The sequence below is a fragment of the Macrobrachium nipponense genome, chromosome 48 (assembly GCF_015104395.2).
Source record: "Macrobrachium nipponense isolate FS-2020 chromosome 48, ASM1510439v2, whole genome shotgun sequence".
Taxonomy (NCBI): Eukaryota; Metazoa; Arthropoda; class Malacostraca; order Decapoda; family Palaemonidae; genus Macrobrachium; species Macrobrachium nipponense.
The window spans coordinates 18,985,733-19,003,635 of record NC_087223.1 but is presented as its reverse complement, the minus strand read 5'-3'; the positions used below and the strand labels follow the sequence as shown (position 1 = coordinate 19,003,635).

At 35.2% G+C, this 17,903-nt stretch overlaps 2 protein-coding genes across 11 annotated transcripts in view; one reads left to right on the top strand and one right to left on the bottom strand.

Moving 5' to 3' along the window:
- The window catches only part of LOC135205071 (histone deacetylase 6-like), a 167,190-nt gene extending 154,214 nt beyond the window's left edge, over nucleotides 1–12,976 (top strand). For all 9 annotated transcript variants that reach the window (XM_064235349.1, XM_064235351.1, XM_064235350.1 and 6 more), the window contains 7 exons: nucleotides 293–552; nucleotides 1,262–1,358; nucleotides 4,071–4,333; nucleotides 5,043–5,186; nucleotides 5,637–5,765; nucleotides 6,148–6,224; nucleotides 6,754–12,976. In XM_064235349.1, coding sequence (XP_064091419.1) covers nucleotides 293–552; nucleotides 1,262–1,358; nucleotides 4,071–4,333; nucleotides 5,043–5,186; nucleotides 5,637–5,765; nucleotides 6,148–6,216 — 962 coding nt within the window. In that variant the 3' untranslated portion in view covers nucleotides 6,217–6,224; nucleotides 6,754–12,976. The remainder of the gene's footprint in view (nucleotides 1–292; nucleotides 553–1,261; nucleotides 1,359–4,070; nucleotides 4,334–5,042; nucleotides 5,187–5,636; nucleotides 5,766–6,147; nucleotides 6,225–6,753) is intronic.
- A 1,591-nt stretch (nucleotides 12,977–14,567) lies between these two features.
- Nucleotides 14,568–17,903, bottom strand: part of LOC135205072 (arginine/serine-rich protein PNISR-like) — a 73,346-nt gene continuing 70,010 nt past the window's right edge. For both annotated transcript variants that reach the window (XM_064235358.1, XM_064235359.1), the window contains exon 12: nucleotides 14,568–14,929. The gene's annotated coding sequence lies outside the window, so the exon portion shown is untranslated. The remainder of the gene's footprint in view (nucleotides 14,930–17,903) is intronic.

Below are 17,903 nucleotides of genomic sequence, written 5' to 3'. Positions count from 1 at the left end.
GTCCCAAGTTCTCTTAATGCCAAAGTAATTCTGTACCAAGAAATTGTGGTTATGACATTGTTTTACCTTCTTGTGCTCTTGTGCATAAAGATTACACTTGATTGGCATAGTAAAAACTAGATCTGAATTTCGATTCTTGAAGACTTTTACCATTGTTCATACCCCTGCCTCATGGGTTTGGTCTTTAACTGTGGTACATCATTTCTTTATTTGTAAAGTGATCAAGTTGCTTAACAACAATGCACACAGTTCGCTTCTTTCATTGTGTAATTAGGAAGTTTCTTTGGGACAGGTTGCCAAGTAACACCCGAGTGTTACGGTCACATGACGAAGCTTCTCATGCAATTGGCCGAGGGCAAAGTTGTCATTGCTTTGGAGGGAGGCTACAATCTTAACACAATCAGCTACTGCATGACTATGTGTGCCAAAGCTTTGCTTGGCGACCCCATTCCATCTCTTCCTGAGGGGCTCGCTCCATCCGAGAGTGCTGTAGAATCTTTGAGTAATGTCATCTCTGCGCACAAGAAGTTTTGGCCGTCTTTAGACCTGAAGGTAAGTTGAGAGTTTTCAAGTCTTTTATGTATTATATAGTGTTGCTAGCCTAATTGGTATTAGGTGTTTCCATCTTAAAGAATAGGGTTGATATGTTCTGATTGTTGAGTGTATGCAATGTATTTGTATCTTGCTGTAAGATCTGTTTGAATGATTTAGGAGAATGAGCATTTGTATTCCAAAGTTTTCCTCTATTTTATTTATATATATAATTGTTGAGACTAAAGTTAACTCTGTTTATGTCACATGGATATGGAGTGGGATTCAAAAGTAATGGAGACCTCTTTAAGGGCAGTTCTTGAACTCTTCAGTACTTTGTGAATGTTGCAGTGACCTTTCTTCTTTCGAAAGGATTTTATGTTTATCTTATGCAACAGCTGTGGTCAGCACTAAAGGTCTTATTTGCAGTGTCCTTTTGGCTCCGAGTGCATAGTGTTGTTTTCTACGTTTTATTTTCAATCAATTGCCATTTGTCTTTTTCCTTGTACTACATAGTAGTTGTTCCTTAATTTCATCCTGTGCCAATTTCTACCACTCATTCAAGATCAGATCCATTGGGGAAGCCATACGAACGTTTAGAAATGGACTTCAGTGGCCTCATTAAACTAGTGGAACTAAGTTATGTACCAATGTAAGTATTTCTCATTCCTGTGAATAGGTAACTTTACAAAATAGTTGGTAATTCATCTTACATCTGTCTCAATTTCAGAACACTTTGGGTCTATCCCCTGGAAATTCTCACAGCCCCTCTTCGCCTGCTTCGGAAAGCGGTCGTAGGACATCCAAAGGAGACAAGGCAGCTGACAGTGAGTATCTAATTTTCCATTTTGACTCTTCATTTTCATCAAGGTTCTCAATCGCTGTCCTTAATATAGTAGTCATGAAAATGAATGTTTTGTAAGAAGTTGTACATGGGATAGTTTTCAGAAAAGGATTTGTTTCCAAGTATATTTAAAGTTTGCATGGCTAGAATAAGGGGAGAAGTTAGTCACAGATCGGATGTAGATGCAAGTTAGGGAATGAGAGCCTATAGTGACCCATCACCCTCACAACTGGATCCTAAGGTGTGTTAAATAGCTTGCAGAAGGGGTAATTTTTATTCATAACTCTTAATTTTTAAAAGTAAAATTTTAGAGAGATGTTAGTGAAAGTGCGATTTCAAAGGTAAATGGAAACCAGAAAGAATTGTACTCTGCTGTAATTGATAATAACAGGGTTTTCAGAAGATTTCCTTTACTGGAATGAAATGCAGTCTATGAATGTCAGAAAATGCGAATGAAAGTTGTAAATTGCTCAGTGATGAATGTAAAGTTGTGAAGGTTGAAAGAGAAAATAGTAGTTCGACAACAACTTAAACATTTTTGACGGATGATAAAGAGAATTGCCATTATTTTTATGGTAGAGAGAACATGTGGAAAAGAATAGTTGAGTTTTTAAAGTGTTGGGAGAAAAGTAAATAGGAAGACCTACAAACTACTAGTCCCAAAACAAAAGGACATTTACTATAAAAACGTTCAGGTGAGATTTAGGGGGAAAGAAATAATGCTATAAGTATAAATGTTAAATTCTTAAACAAGAAAGATATTATTCTGTTAGTCCAGAAAATTAATTATTATATTTCTAAGCTAGCAACCGTATTGAAAAGCCTGCGATGCAGTTAACGTTCACAAAATAGAAAGAAAACACAGTACAATTGAAAAAAATAACAAAACATCAGAAGACCAGAAGCTCTGTAAATAATTATCACACAGATATTAATTATATGTGTATATATATTAATTACTAATTTAAGCAATTAGCAAACAAACTCGGTGATAGAATATTAAGGAATTGTGCAACCAAGAGAAAAAGAGAGAGAGAGAAAGAGACCAATATTACGGTAAACGAAGGCAAGAATGAGCTGCTACAAAGGTAACAACCTTCGAATACTACTACTAACACGACTCCATTACTGTCATTGGTAAATCCTAATTCGCAACAGGTTTTGCCTCTATCTTACAATTTATACTCAGTATTTTGTTAATATTGTGGTAAATTTAATTTGTAAGATGGTTATTTTATCAATTTCGAGTTAAATATAGTCGAAAATAGCGTAGATATAGTGGAAAATAGGGTAAAAGTTGAATTAATTTTTTACTTTAATAAAACAGCGTATGCTATTTATTCTATAGTTACGTCTTACGGTAATTTAAGATGTATTCATTGCCTGTATTTCGTTATCATTTATTTAATGGCATTAAATTGACATTAAATTGACGACAATTATCACATAGCCAGAACAGCGTAGGATTAGGCATATTGAACCCCAATGAGGCCAGTTCTTTAGCACAGTATTTTGGACATACAGATAGATATATATTATTTTATTAATTTTATTATATTTTGATACGTTTTTATTACAGCGTTACTAATTTTTTATTTATTATTCAGCAAATGATTTACTGCACCAGAATTAACCTAGGCTAACCTAAATTAGTATCAGGTCCGTCATATTGTATATCGTGACCGCTTATTGGGTGGTACCGGGAGCTAGGCAGCTCCCAGCCAAACAGCGGCCGCCAAACAAACGTCTCGCAGGCATAGGGCTCACCCAAGAATCTACCTTAGGTGAACCAACTATAGTTTTTTTTGGTAGCTCTAGCCTATATTTCTATTCCACGGCAGTCTAGACTAAGGCAGTTGTGGTTTTACTATGCAGTTTTACCTCCTGAACAAGGATTTTAAGTAATATTTATTTGGATGACTGTAATTAACCACCAAGGCCTCGTACTAAATACGGCGGAAATACATTTGACGCCCTATCTCCTGGTGGCTTTCATATTCGCGGGGACGAACGATACGGAATGCTTACATAGAAATACCGTTTTTTTTATTCAGCAAATGACGTAATGCATCAGAATTACCTATCCTAACCTAACCTGCGGTATCGGTATCTGGTCCTTACCCCAGCGCATGGCATTAGTTTGAAAATATTCTGTAAATTCACCTTAATGTAGATGAAAACTCAGAGGTTATTGTATTTTGTGTGTTTTTTGTTGCTTTCCCCCCAACAAAAAAGTCCATTTTCCTACAACGGTCCACCAAATTGTAGGATACAGTGGCCTGGTCCACTATCTCTGAAAGTCCTCATTTGCTAATGGAACAAACATTAAGAATATGGTATTTTCTGTTCCAAAATGCTTTAATGGGTCAAAGTAATATCATACCAGTATGTTTATTGCTAAAAATTGGCAGAAAATATGTCCTAACCTGACCCGACCTTAACCTAACCTAATCAAGGGTTTGCCTTGACTTTGCCAGAGAGGAGCCTTTTCTGTTGCTATATTAAACACTGATTGTTGCCATAGAATAATTGGAATTGTGTCTTTTGTGTTTTATTTTTGATCACCTGAAAATTATCTGTAAAGTTAGGTTTTGATTTGGGAGAGAATCATTTATGTCCTTGAAATTTCAGATACCTTTTGAAAAACTAAAATTTTCCATACATTTTCCCTAAAGATATTTTTTATTTATTTCAGATGCCGTAACATCATCAGTTGATGAATTGTCTGCCAATCTTTGTGGAGTTACGCTAGAAGACAAAGTTGATAAAGCAGAGAAATCCCCTTTGAACTCTGAAAATAACATCGAAATGAAGGGGGAACCTTCATCTTCGCGTGCATCCGAGGGAAATGCTGGCGAGAGCACGGAAAATGACCTAGAAGGTGCAGTAGGGGGCACGTCAGGTCAACAGGAAGATGGTGTCAATACTTTCTTACTCACTGAGGTTCCTGGAGCAGAGGTGAGAGAATGGCATTCATCATAAACTTTTTTTATGCCATAATAAAGGTATTTGTAACTTCCCTTCGAACCATAGCTGTTCCTCCTTTCATTCCTATTACGTACTATACCTCCGTTCATATGAATTTTATAACGTAGCTAATGTTATTAAAAATGAGAGCATTTATTGTCTTCCTCCATAATGAATGCCTCCTAGGCTAACTGAAGACTTTCCTTTTAAATCCCATTCTTAGGATTTAACTATCTATCAAACTATAGTACTTCATGTAGCCTGTAATAGATTACATATTTGTTTCATTATTTATCATTTTTATCAGCAACTGAAAGTGAAAGTTGAGAAAATTTTAGTTCCAATGTAGAACCTCAAGTTTGGGGAGGTAGATTGAAATTTACTTTTGCATAATAAAATTATGAAATTCTGATTAAAGGCATTACAACATATTCCTCTGTTGTCTTGTTTTAGGTGGATTATGAAAAACAATTATGGATGATTGATATCAGTAAGTTAGTGTTGGAAAGGCAGTCTAATTGCTCTCTTTATTTGAAGTGATTTAACTTTGCTTTCATAAAATCTAACCTACATTTAGATTTCTATGCTAGAGGGTAGATAACAAAGTGTTTTAAAGCCATTGTGTAATTCTATCCATCCATAATTAAGCGTAAAACCTTCGCTTGTGTTGAATATGTATTACTATAGTATTTTATTACAGCAAATGTATGCAGTTGTACCAAAAACATGGTGCCCTCACCTCGAGCAAATCAAAGACGTACCGAGTGCTGGTTTAAAAACAGACGCTCCCTGCGATGAATGCCATGACCGCTCAGAGAACTGGGTGTGTTTAACCTGTTATAAGGTGGGTATAGTACGTATTTGAAAAGTATTGTTACTCAAATATGCACCAGTTTGGTTGTAAATGTAAGTATCACACTCTGTAAATAGATTTTTACTAAATATATTACCAGGATGTTCTCCAAATTGTTTGGCGTATTGCAGAATTTTGGTTGGCAGTTATGCTTCTTGAATGTGTTCTTGAAGCATTTTATGCAGCTTTTGGGATTTTCATTATGATCTACATATATATTATAAATTTCTTATCAAGATAGATATGACAAACAGGAAATCATCAAAAGATGAGCCAAGTTATATTTCCATCATAAACAGAAATGAAACCATTGCTATGACCAGTATTGTTCAGAACTTAAAAGTGATTTTCGTTTAAATAAAACTTTCATAAACACATAACTTCTCAATAATCTGGCATGTTGAACAGTTATAGTTTGTTAATAAAATACTCATGTTGTAGGTCCTCTGTGGGCGGTTCGTCAACGAGCACATGCTGATGCATGGTGTCTCGGAAGAACACTTCATGGTGCTGAGTTTTGCAGATCTTTCTGTTTGGTGTTATGCCTGTGAGTCTTACATTCACCATGATGTGAGTATTTAGTTCGATTCTAAACTTGTATATTCTTACAGACTATTACCCCCTATTATGTTCCTTGTGCATTTTAACTGTTTTCACTTTTTAGTAAGAACTGTTCCTTCAGGCAGTCCTAGAAAAGTCTAGAATGCTACAGTATGTATAAAATTAAATTTGACGATGTTTATTGGATTGCTTAATATTTTTTTTTTGTGTGATCATTTTAGTTTTAGTGGGAGTTACCTGTTTGGTGACTTAGTAAAATGGTAGGCCATTGCCATTAACCATAAATATATATAAGATGCATAATACTAATCTGGATCAATCTTAGTGATATGTTGAGATGACTAAATGTGTAAATTCTTAAAAGTCATGCTAATGGACACCTTTATTCCAGTCGTTACGAGAAGCTAAGCGGGCAGCCCACTTTGACAAGTTTGGAGAAGATATTCCTGGATCTACTTGATCGCAAAGGTGGTAAAATATTTAGCTTGATCCTCCCGTTGATCAGTATTTTGAAATACATTATTGTAGAACTAAGCCTGACTGCTACTGCTATGTTTATCATACTCTCTCAAATTCTGGTGCCTATTAGTACTACTTATATAAATGTAGGAATTTTATATTAAAGTTGTATTAACATCCATGTTTTGTGCTGTGGGCCTTGTTCTCAGTTGATTTTGCTGATGCTGATGTCTTATAACGAATTTAGTATTTCTTTGAACCGTTCATTACAGTCATTATATGTGGTTGAATTTTCAGATGTTAAGTTTCATAAAGACTTTTGAAGATTTAACTCATATGTTGCAGATCTAATATGCAAGTGCTGTAGACGTTGCAAGTTTATCTAAAAATGGTTGTTACATTCATTCCAAACCTATGCGGAACTGACTGCAATGTCATTTAGTTAGGAAACTGTTTCCATTATCAAAATCACATCTTAATAATAACACTGTAAGTTTTGTATAATTTAGAAGAATTATTTATTTTTATTTTTTTGCAGATAGAGGCTCCATATGCTTGAAGAAACTGTGTTGGCAGTTGATGAACTTACAAAAGAACATAACAGTTAGGAAATGCTTCAGCTGACAAGTGGTATAGGTAACTGATTGACGTGAGATTACACTTTACATTCTTCAAATCTGAAATATACACATCTTTTATGAGAAGCGTTTATTATATTCAGGCTGTTTCTCACACATGCACATTAAATATACTCCCCTTCTTTGTCGGTATAATATTTAGTGCAATATTAAGATCTAGATTAGAAGAGAATGCAAAAGTGAAGACTTGGAACAGAATTGAATACAAAAACTACACCACTCTTTGTAGCTATGAACTTTTTCTGCAATATTTGTGGTAGACGTAGGCATATGCTCACTAGAGTGCCTTAGTGTTATACTCACCACCCGTAGGCATCGTGTAAAAGCTTCTTTTACTATTTTCACAAGTTTGTTCTTCTGTTCGAGCGTACGCACCAATGCCTATGAAAAATTCTCGGTCTAGAATAGCTTCGGACGTATGTGCTGTGTATTCCACAGAATATCTTAAAAGGAATTTGCCTTTGTGATCATTAATCGTATTTGCTCTATCTCACGTTTATTAAATTTGTTAGTTAGACCACTCATTAGTAATTGCTGGGAGGTAGGAGTTGGAATTCATCCAAGTTTTATTGTACCTCTAGTAATATCTTTTAATTTTCTTATTTCTTTTAACAATTCCAAGGTTACTCTGTAGATGGAATTTTTAGTTAATAGTTATTATAAACAAAAACTAGTGATTTTTCTTTTTTCAGTTATATCATTATTTCAGAAAGTATACATTTGCAGGGGTCTTCATTGTTTGTTAAGAGTTAATCATCAACCTTTTTTGAACGGTCGAATAAGTTGTCACACCCAAGTGAATACAAATACAGGAAGCTATTTATTCTTCCCAGTAAAGAGCATCGTCAGAAATTGTCCCTCTGGGAATGAGGCCTCGTTTTGTTTTACCTTTCTTTACAGAGAGGTGTTAGGAACGAGTCCCTCTCGTCATATTTTCTTTGGAAAAGTCATCCTTGCGTAGTTTAGTGACCACTTCCTGTTATCGAATTTTGGAATGCTTTCAATCGCCATTTTCCTAATTTCTGTGACATTCCATCTTTTAGGTTAGATGGATTTAGTGCAAGATACTCATCAAAAACCATTCAGTGCCATAGCCTTTTTATAGGGTTCCTTTGCTGTTAAAATGTGAAATTCCCTTCTTATTTATACTCTCCCCAATTATATTTTCTTCCACACATCAAGAGGTGGGACTGATGTGCTTTGCAGTTGGGCAAAACTCACTCTTATTTTTACTCTTTTCTTTTTAGAATTTGGACAGGTACTTTTGAGTCATGAGAACAAGTACTACTATAAAGGAGACAAGTTCCAGTTTGGGAAAATGAGGCATTCTCGTGATATTTTGGAATTACATACTCTACATACTCGAGAAGCTTTTGTTTATCGGGGTGAAAGTGGCTCAGTTTTTAAAATACTGATTTTAGTTTTAATTTAGAAAACCTGATTTGATCTTGTTTTCTCTGCTTGGTGGCAACATTATATCCTGAGACAGAAGGTTGTAACCACTTGATTGAATTTAATTGACCCATAGAAATATTGTATTTAATAATATGAAAAGATTTAAGGTTGACAATATATAAAAAATCAACTGGTCTTGGTATTATGTCTACCCAGCGCTTTCAAGACGTTAAAAGTCCAGTTGTCGTCTAGTTTTTCAAATGCATTTGTGGTCAAATGATCCATATGAATTGGAGGTGTAACCTCATGGGTTACAAGATTGAAAAGCTAGTTTTCTTTCAATTTCAGACTTTTTAGTTATTTATTTTTCTGTTATTTGTTAAGATAGTTAAACTTACTGGGTTTTACTAGCTGAATTGTGCATTCATGTACAGCGCAAGGACAGAAACTTCTTTGTAGGAAATCCCATCCACTAGAGGCTCACAGACTTCTAAAAATATTATATCGGTTACTGCTTGATAGCTAAAGACTTTGAGCTTATAATAGTGGTAACAAAGTAGATTGTAGAGGACTAAGTTATAGGACACGAGAGAGTTATTCTCAACTTGTTTTTCTTTTTTGCACAATTACCATGTAAAAACCTTCAGCTTTCTTTTTAAGTACAAGGCTTTGAAGGAGATTCTGCATGCTGCTTTCAGAATGTTTTAACTGTAGGCTTGTTTTTCCGTCCTCATGGTAAATTAATTTTGTGGAGGGGATATTGATGCAGTAACCACCAAATTCCCTTTTATGTATACATACAATTAATTTCCATATGCTACCTTTTGACATTGTAAGGTCACAAAGGTAGCATGAAAATGAATGCATACCATCTTTTATGGCAACTAATGACTTGACTTGAATTTCACATTTAATGATGGACAGGGGCTAAAGAAGCTTTCTCTCATCGACATTCAAATTGAAAGGTTGGTGACTGTTCCTGTTCTTTATTATGTGTATTTGAGGAATTTAATTCAGGAGCTGTTGTTCATTAGCCTATTTCTCTGGCATAAAATTCATGATGCTGTTTTGTGCTGAATGGCCTCAGTTGCCCCAGTGCTTGGCATTATACCTAAACCCTATAAATCAATCAATCTCAATGGCAGGAGAAACTAAGTGTGCCAAGACTGTCTGCTGGAATTTTGAATAACTTGTTTGTTACTGTACAGTTCCTCCTTCCATCACGTCCTTCAGTGTCTTACATAGGTTAAGAGATTAATCCTTAATTAGACATAAGGAAATAAATGTTTTCTTCTTTCGGTGCATTGGATGTTTTTCTGCGCCCATTTAGTTCAAGAATCAAAGTACTTCAATATATGTCGAGTCTTTCTCTCATATTGCAGAGAAAATGTTTTAAAATAATTTTTTGAGCTTGATCAGGATTTCTTTTCCTGCACCTATACGACGTAATCTGTCCCATAATGAGGAAGTCTAAGGCAGCCCTTTAGATGGCACCTATTTTGGTCTTCTTTAACTGTGAGCCAGATGTTATTTGATGGCTCATTATGTTGTGGGTCTTGCCATCCAAATTCTCTTTGGCAGACACACCGGAAAAATCATGAGTCAGCCGTGTTGTAGAGAAAACAAGGACATACCAGTTCAACTTCTATTAGAAATGTAACCGAGAGGACCTTCTCTGTAGATTTAAACTAAAAACTAATGCTACTACTTGCTTGAAATAATCCCAGACGACCTAGGGGTGGCACTTCATGATGGCATTCTACACAGTATTGGTGACAAATAGCGAGGACCCCTGTCAAGAGTACTTTTTGAGAATTGACAATAAAGAGTTTACTTTTGATAAATGTACCATTAAATTCAGTGGTATAAACATTTGCTTTCGAGAGGTTTATAAGATTGTTTGTGATGTGGCACGAATTGAAGTTTTACTTTTTAACCTTCATTCACTGTCATTTAGGTCCATAGCATATTGTACGTTAATTACCATGTATAGTAGCTGAGTTTGCTAAATTTTATAACGACATTATTTTTATACATGACGGAAGGTGGATTGGCGATGAAGATAGCATAAAATTGTCAAGGAAATTTATTTGCTGTTGTCATCACGTTCGGTGATATTTTTAGGAAAGAGTATATTGGATTCCAGAGTACTTATCAGGTTTGGTTCTGCGCTGACCACAAAACCAAACAAAACCAGAAGTAATTAGAATGTTTAATATATTGGCAAATGATATTTAAACATCATAGTTTGCACATCATCATCACAATAGAAAACTTCAGTTAGGATTTTATCTCTTGCCACTTTGTGCATCCATTTTACTCTCTTGAATAGACACCTTGAAATGAAAGGTTAGTTGTACTCATTGATGACTTGCAAGTGTAGAAGTGCTATTATTTATAGAAATTTAAGGAAAATGCACTGAAGTCCAGAAAATTGAAAGCATTAAAATGGTTTTCTGTTGCTGTGAGTGAAAAATATGTTTACTGTAATCGGTCTCTAAAAGAGGTGTGTGCTCCTCCAGTTTTTATTTTTATTTTTACAGTACCATTTGTTTATCAATTTTCAGGTGTTAAAATTATTTTGTGTTTCTTCAACAGACAGTGGTGCTAACATACATTGCCTTTGTTCTTGCAACAGCAGCTTTAATTTTTAATGCTCACAATGCCAGCATAAATTTGTCTGACAAAATTGGGTTTTGTTCTGTAGAGAAAAAAAAGTATTAAGTTTGTCCAGGTGGTTTGGTTAACACATCATTAGTATGATATTGGTCAATTGAAGTTGGCTGGACTTTAGTGCAGTTATAACATTAAAACTTGTTAACATTAAGTTATAATTAAAAGCAAGGTTATATTACAGTATTTTGCTATGTAAGTTTACAGGAAAATATTGTTTGGGCATTGAGGTTACTAATGTACAGTAATTATTACTTACAGACACTTATGGTGTTTTAAATTTTGTACTTTTTCGTTAAATACATCATCAGTCTGGGAGTACTTTTAAAACCTATACTTTCTTTAAGTCTCATATTTATTAATTATCAGTAGATGTACTTTGCAAAACAAACTCAGCAAAGGACTGAACTGTGCTTTTGTGCAATTGTAACATAAGTAACACACAAATGTAGGAACTTCTTAAACCATTTTAAGATGTTTCGGGACATGTGCAAAACCAATTGCTACTACAAATACCATTTTGTTATCAGAAACTCCTTTTAGAGTGAATAAGAAGTTTTTGTTATCCTAAGTTACTTCAGAGTGCAGTTGTGATGTTTGTTTTAAATAATAGGAATTTTTTTTATCATGTTCTTTGAAAATTTATTCTGAAAATTTCATATGGTAAAAATTATTTGTTAGCATTGTGAATTAGTATTAGTACTGTGAAAGTAAAATTTATTTTTAATTTCAAAATATTTAATCATGAACTCTACATGGTTAAATTCATCAGTAATAACTGTCCTAATTTCAGTCAGCAGCAAAAGTCTAGTCTCAGACAGGTAAGATAGCTTCAGCATTGACAGGTACACGGAAGGTCCCCATCGACAACTTTTATCAGATGACACTGGACTGTACAGCACCAGTGAAGAGGAAAATAGGAGTTAAGATGGATTTTGGAAAGCAGAGAAGTGAAGACCAGTAGGAGAAGGAACTTCTCTGAATCTCCAGTTCTCTGGTTCAGTCTTCAATTGTCTTACTCTTTACTGGTGCTTTACAATATACTGATATCTGCTAAAAGCACATAGTATGAAGATGAATGATCATATACTCTTTGAGATGTTACATCCAAGGCCAGGTTGCAGAGTTTAGGGGTCCAGAAAAGATGGATAGTTTAGTGTGGCTGTCAGTAAAAACTTTTCTAAATGTTAGCAACATGCTAGTACTCATCTAAATGGCTGTTCAGTCATAAGAAACTTCAGCTGGTCATATTCTATATATATTTGGGACTCCTTTAATCTCAAAGACACCTTGAACCCTCATGGAATGGCAATTTTATATGACTCCTCTTAGTTTTATGGTCATTGCACTTACTGTAGGCATATTGGGGAACTCTTTTGTTTTATATTCAATGCACTTAAGCATATAGTTTCCCCCAATGGGGTTTTCTTTCGTTAAAGTTCTTGGTAATATTTTGTAACAAATCCAAACAGGAATTAAGAAGAGCAGTTCTTGGCAAGGTCTTCACCTAATTATTTGCAGATTGTTTTGGCCTGCTAATTCTATGTGCAATAATTGTTAAAGTTTCTCTCTTTTTACTTTAACAATGTTTGAATATAGCTGGTTGTAGTAATTAATACAAATCCAAACAGCTGCTGATTGAGTTGAGGACTCCTTAATCTGATGTACTGAGTTGATGGTTTGCCATTTGAATTTTGTAAAATTGAACTTAAATTTTGGAATCTTTTTCAAAATTGAAACGTGGATGTAAAATGCACACCTGATGTATCTTATGGATGGAAAACAAATATGCTCAGCTTATTTATGCAATGTGCAGCCAAATGTTAAGCCAAAGTACTAATATTGTAATGACTAGATTTTAATAACCACTAAGTTCTTGTTTCTCAGGGGTCTCCCTCCAAGAAGTGAATATTTTGAGTTTTATTTCGATTTTGTCGATATCAACAACAAAAAAAAATATCCCTCTTTAACTCAAGTTTATGGGTTTTGTAATGTTGTAATGATTCTTAACATTATCATTTAATATTTACCTAATAAAGAACTTCCTTGAAGAATTTTATTTCATAGCACCTTTTCTGTGGGTACTAATTGAACAAGTCTGCAGCCACTGTAAGATTCAACTTCTCCCAATTTGTCATGAACTCCCAGTCATGGCAAAATGAGGAAAGGCTGTGTCTGTTCTGGAGCAACTGCGATTCTAAGGACACCAGAACTACCTGGTCGTCCAGTGTGCAACGAGGATATAACTCGGGAATGGGAACGAGCAGCCGAAGGTAAACACTCAAGGGGCTGTTAGCAATCTGAAGCACAGAGCTTTGGACTGGTAAGCAGCCATGTTGCAGATGAACTGTTAGCACTCTTCAGGGGAGTAATAAACAGGCACTTGAAAGTACACACCCTTCAAATTCACCAGTCACCCTCTGACAGAATCCAACATGGACCATGCTGTTTCTACCATGAAACAATGTCTGAGGGAGTTTCAACAGAGAATTCCATGACTGGTCTCCAGATGCTTTCTTCACCAGGAAGGGGAGGCTACGTAAATTATTAAAATTTAATAACCAGACCACTGAGTAAATTTATTCAACTCCGGAGACTTATCTAAAACTTTGAGCTTGTTAGATTAGATTAGATTATAAAATTTTTGGCACATAGCCAATTGGAGCTTATTCTCACATCTCTCTCGCCTCTGCTGACAGGGCCGGAGCTCGTGTGTCACCACAATTCTGATTACACAGGTTCTGATGGAATGGGACCTTCTGCTTCTATCAGATCCCAGAAGTATGAGAAGGATCCTTTCCCAGGCAAGTATGTAGTCTACACAGCCTACCTGGGTAGTTGCTTACAGGGAGATGGTGCATTATCAGTTCCACTGGCACTGATCAGCGAGCCATAAACCAAGGATGTCCCGATAAAAGGAACGAGAAGTGGACAAGGAAAGCAGATGTCAAAGAGCACCAGCTGAGGCTGATGTGGTGGGGACATCTCCCACAAGTAGGATGCACGTTACTGGAGAGACTAGTTTCTTTGCAAGAGCAACCAGAGATCTGCCAAGATTAAGTAGCCTGGGAATGAAGTAACAATGGGCATCCCAAACTTTAGTTAGTCAAATAATTTAGTTTGTCTATGTGTTTCGGTTTTATTAGCTCTCCTTTGCTTTTCTTGTGTGCAAGGCAGCTTAAATTCTTGAAAGGCCTTCTCAGTAGGATGCAATCAAATTTTGTTTTTTTTGATTAGTTATTATTTACACCTTGTCATAATTCCAAGTATACTATTAGGTTTTTATAGCAAATTACAATTTGTCTGTTTTACGCCTAGCCTCCCAGTAATTTTATTTTTAATGAATTGGCCGAGTCCTCCCACTAGATGGGGGCAATGGCTGATCATTTATATAACATATATAACTAAATAATTTGCCATTATTTCAATGATCATGCCAATCTCATGGCCAGGAAAACGTCTAGACCGTGGTCAAAACAAAACTGAAATGTGCAACACACTTCAACAGTCTAGTGCAACTCCAGGTTGCAATTAGGGATGAAAACGTAAACAGCACGATATTGCAACATTAAGACCAAAATACATGGATATACAAACCTCTCTCAACCCAAAGCCAGTCCACAAAGGTTAAATGATGCAACACACGTCAAGTCTCCATCTCTTTACTCTACACTACATGAGCAAATCTGAGATAAAACCTGAAAGTGAAGAAATACAAATCTCTGGAACACGAGGCAACTTCTGAGTGAGAAAGATGCTATACAATCGGGAGGATTTTTTTTTTTTTTTTTTGCAAAAGATCTGTACTTTCAAATGACTTGAAAAAAAAAATTCATATTCCAAAGAAAACTGTACAGTTTTGAACCTGAAATAAGATGTCGGAAGAAACCAAAGACTTACACTGCAAATTTTAATACTTTACATATATGACCTATCTTTGGATAATCTACAGTCAGACTGCAACTAAGGGTAGCGGCTCCAAATGTTGGGCAGTGCGTAATGCAGAGGCTGAAAGAGAAAGACAGAATACAGATAAACGAGGCTCTTCCCAAAAGGCCCAATTTAACACTACAGTTTTTTTTTAATGTAACTTCAGCAAAAATACACCCATTAAGAAATTGGGTGTATCTTATCACAGTCACAAAGACCTATGTACATGATAAAATTCTAAAATATATACAATTAAAACAGAATACTCAACAGAAAATATTATAATATTCTCATTCTAAACTCAAGGAATGCAAGAAATAATCAAACGACCCAGTTATCGATGTAATGAGTACCAGCAATGTTTAGCCATCTAAAGCCCCATCTGAAAAAGCATTTCATTAGCCACTGAATAATCTTACTAACTGAAGCAAGGTAAAAAGAAATAAAACTCCAGCAACCTTTTACCTAAAGGTAATAATATGCCAACCTTTTACCTCAAGATAAAGAGGGAAATTACACTGCTGTCAAGTTGTTTTTATGGAACATAAAACTGAAAAGCAATGCCTATTAAACAGTCAAATGTTAAATCTATGAACAGGAACAGGTGGTCATATAACTTTCCCTATCACAAACTATACCGACTAGCACTGAAAAAGACTATAAACTATCTGACAGATGGAATGACACAAGGAACATCATCCAGAATCTTCTACACAGGTCTGAACATTAGCATTGTGGTGCACAGTTTTGCACATTACTCAATAATGCCAAAAGAATCTGCCTCTGTGGAAATGACGAAACCTAAATGATCTTGTGTGTAGTTTATAGTACATAAGCAATACTAAATGACACCAATTAATTACTTAACATGACTTACTTGGTCACATTAAAATAATGATTGACTAAATAGAAGTAGTCTCCAACTTTCGACAATATTATCCCCAAGTCTAACAGACATTCTTGGATCGTATGTAAATGTATTAACTAACCCTCATTAAATTTCAAATCCCTAACTCATTTTCAAGACATGTTCTGAAACTGATATCTCATCTACATTCAACACATCCTAGTATTATAGTATTCTTAGAACCACCAAATTTTAACCAAATAATTTCTAAATTGTAACTTATACACATCTCTACTAAGGAGCTGACAGATATCGTAGTACTCTTATTTTTTTTAAAAAAGCAATTCAATTTACAAACTAACACTAACAGAAAAGACCTGGATAGTTGTGGGGAACTAACACCCATACGAACACCACCTCTATCTGAGGGACACAGATATAAAAAATGTAGTTAAGAGAGACAATCATTCATTTTAAGGCAATACTGGTGCATAAAGTCTTGAGCACTGCATCAAACGCATTTTCATATGTGTAATGGTATGTGAAACAATACTAAGAAATTGCATGGTGAAAAATCATGGTCAATCAATGCCTAGCTTTCAAATGAAAGAGTCCTTCAACACTGACAGCCTATATGGCTTCTATGACAGCTTAGAATTGAGTTTAATTTCTCTCTGAGGTATAGAAGGTGGTAAACTAGCATTGTTAACTAATCTGAAATGTCCTCAACTGATATGATAACTGATAATAAAACATTTAGAAATGGCCTTCTATACACTGGCAGTTACGTAATGGGCCCTGCTCCTTACAAAGATCTACCATCGATTCCTAAAACTGTTAGGGTGCCATGTTTATGGTACATACTGTATTACTACACCTGCCTAAAATAGAAGATGTCTTTAGAGAACGTAAAACACTGCCTTTCTTTCAAATGTTCTCTCTCATTATGCCAAGAACAACCTACTTGAGTAATTGTGAATTATGTAATAGCCTAAAATGAGCTACAGAGTTCATAGTTGTCCATAACTTCTGATAAGACAAAGACATTTAAACAAGTGCAATACTAGGGAGTACGTAATGCCAATAAGCTAGAACTAACAACAAATGAAAATGGAGATCATAATATATGAATTGAATGTCACTTGTTTGTCATATTCAAAATACACCCTAGAATCATAATTAGATATCGCACTGAAGTACTAGAGTAACCAGACCACTGACTAGCTGGGGGACTAAGTAAATAGTTACGATTAAATGAGTTTTTGTTTGAAAATGGAAGTAAAAGGAAAACATATCTCCTCACACACAAAATATGAAATGGAGTGCCACCATTTTATAACATACGGTATAACAAATTCGGTAAAAAAAAAAATGATTTCCTACGCACTGATAAGGGAACTAGTTGACATCCAGAAATGTAAAATTATGAGATTGCCTAAATACACACAAATAAAAAAACCATTACATGACAGGAAAATAGGCAGGCACAAGGCACATCCTTACTTCCAGTTATGTACAGCATATCTAATATAGGATGTATGTGGGGGGGGGGGGAGAGAAAAAAAAAAAAAATGGGGGAGACAGACAGGGATTGCAAATGAAAAAATGAACGTGTATCTTGAGTTCTTTCACGTTTCAAGCGATGCTGTACCAAAATACAAGATAAATGTAAGACAACACAGCATATGCAGTATGTTTTCCAAAAGCCAACAGGCTTCGGCAGCAAAATTACACCAAAACAAACCTGAAATAAGACTAACCAATAGTTAATGAAAACTAAGGTTAATGTATGCTAAGTGGAAAATTTAGGACAGATCAACAGGGAGCCAGATCTTGACAGCCGAGGTAAATGGAAGTTTGCCCTGTTAACAATACTTGGGGAAGAGATGCTTAGCCAGTGTATATTCCAAGTCGGTATTTGCCAGGAGTGACTTTTTGCTATTCATGTCTGATGCCTATTCATTAAGACATTTACTATCGTCCATAGCATCTTTACTACTACATTGTAAAGTAAGACAAAACCACCTCTTTGGGGATTAGAACAGCTTCTGATTTACTAAGTACATACTAATCCACATACTGTGGTTATTGGATCTAGTACTGGCCTAATAAATGGAATAGAATATAAAATTTGTGCCAAAAAGGTTAGGAGAGGGTGGAAAGTATGATGGAAGAAGGAGAATATGAATGGAGGTAAAGGAAAAG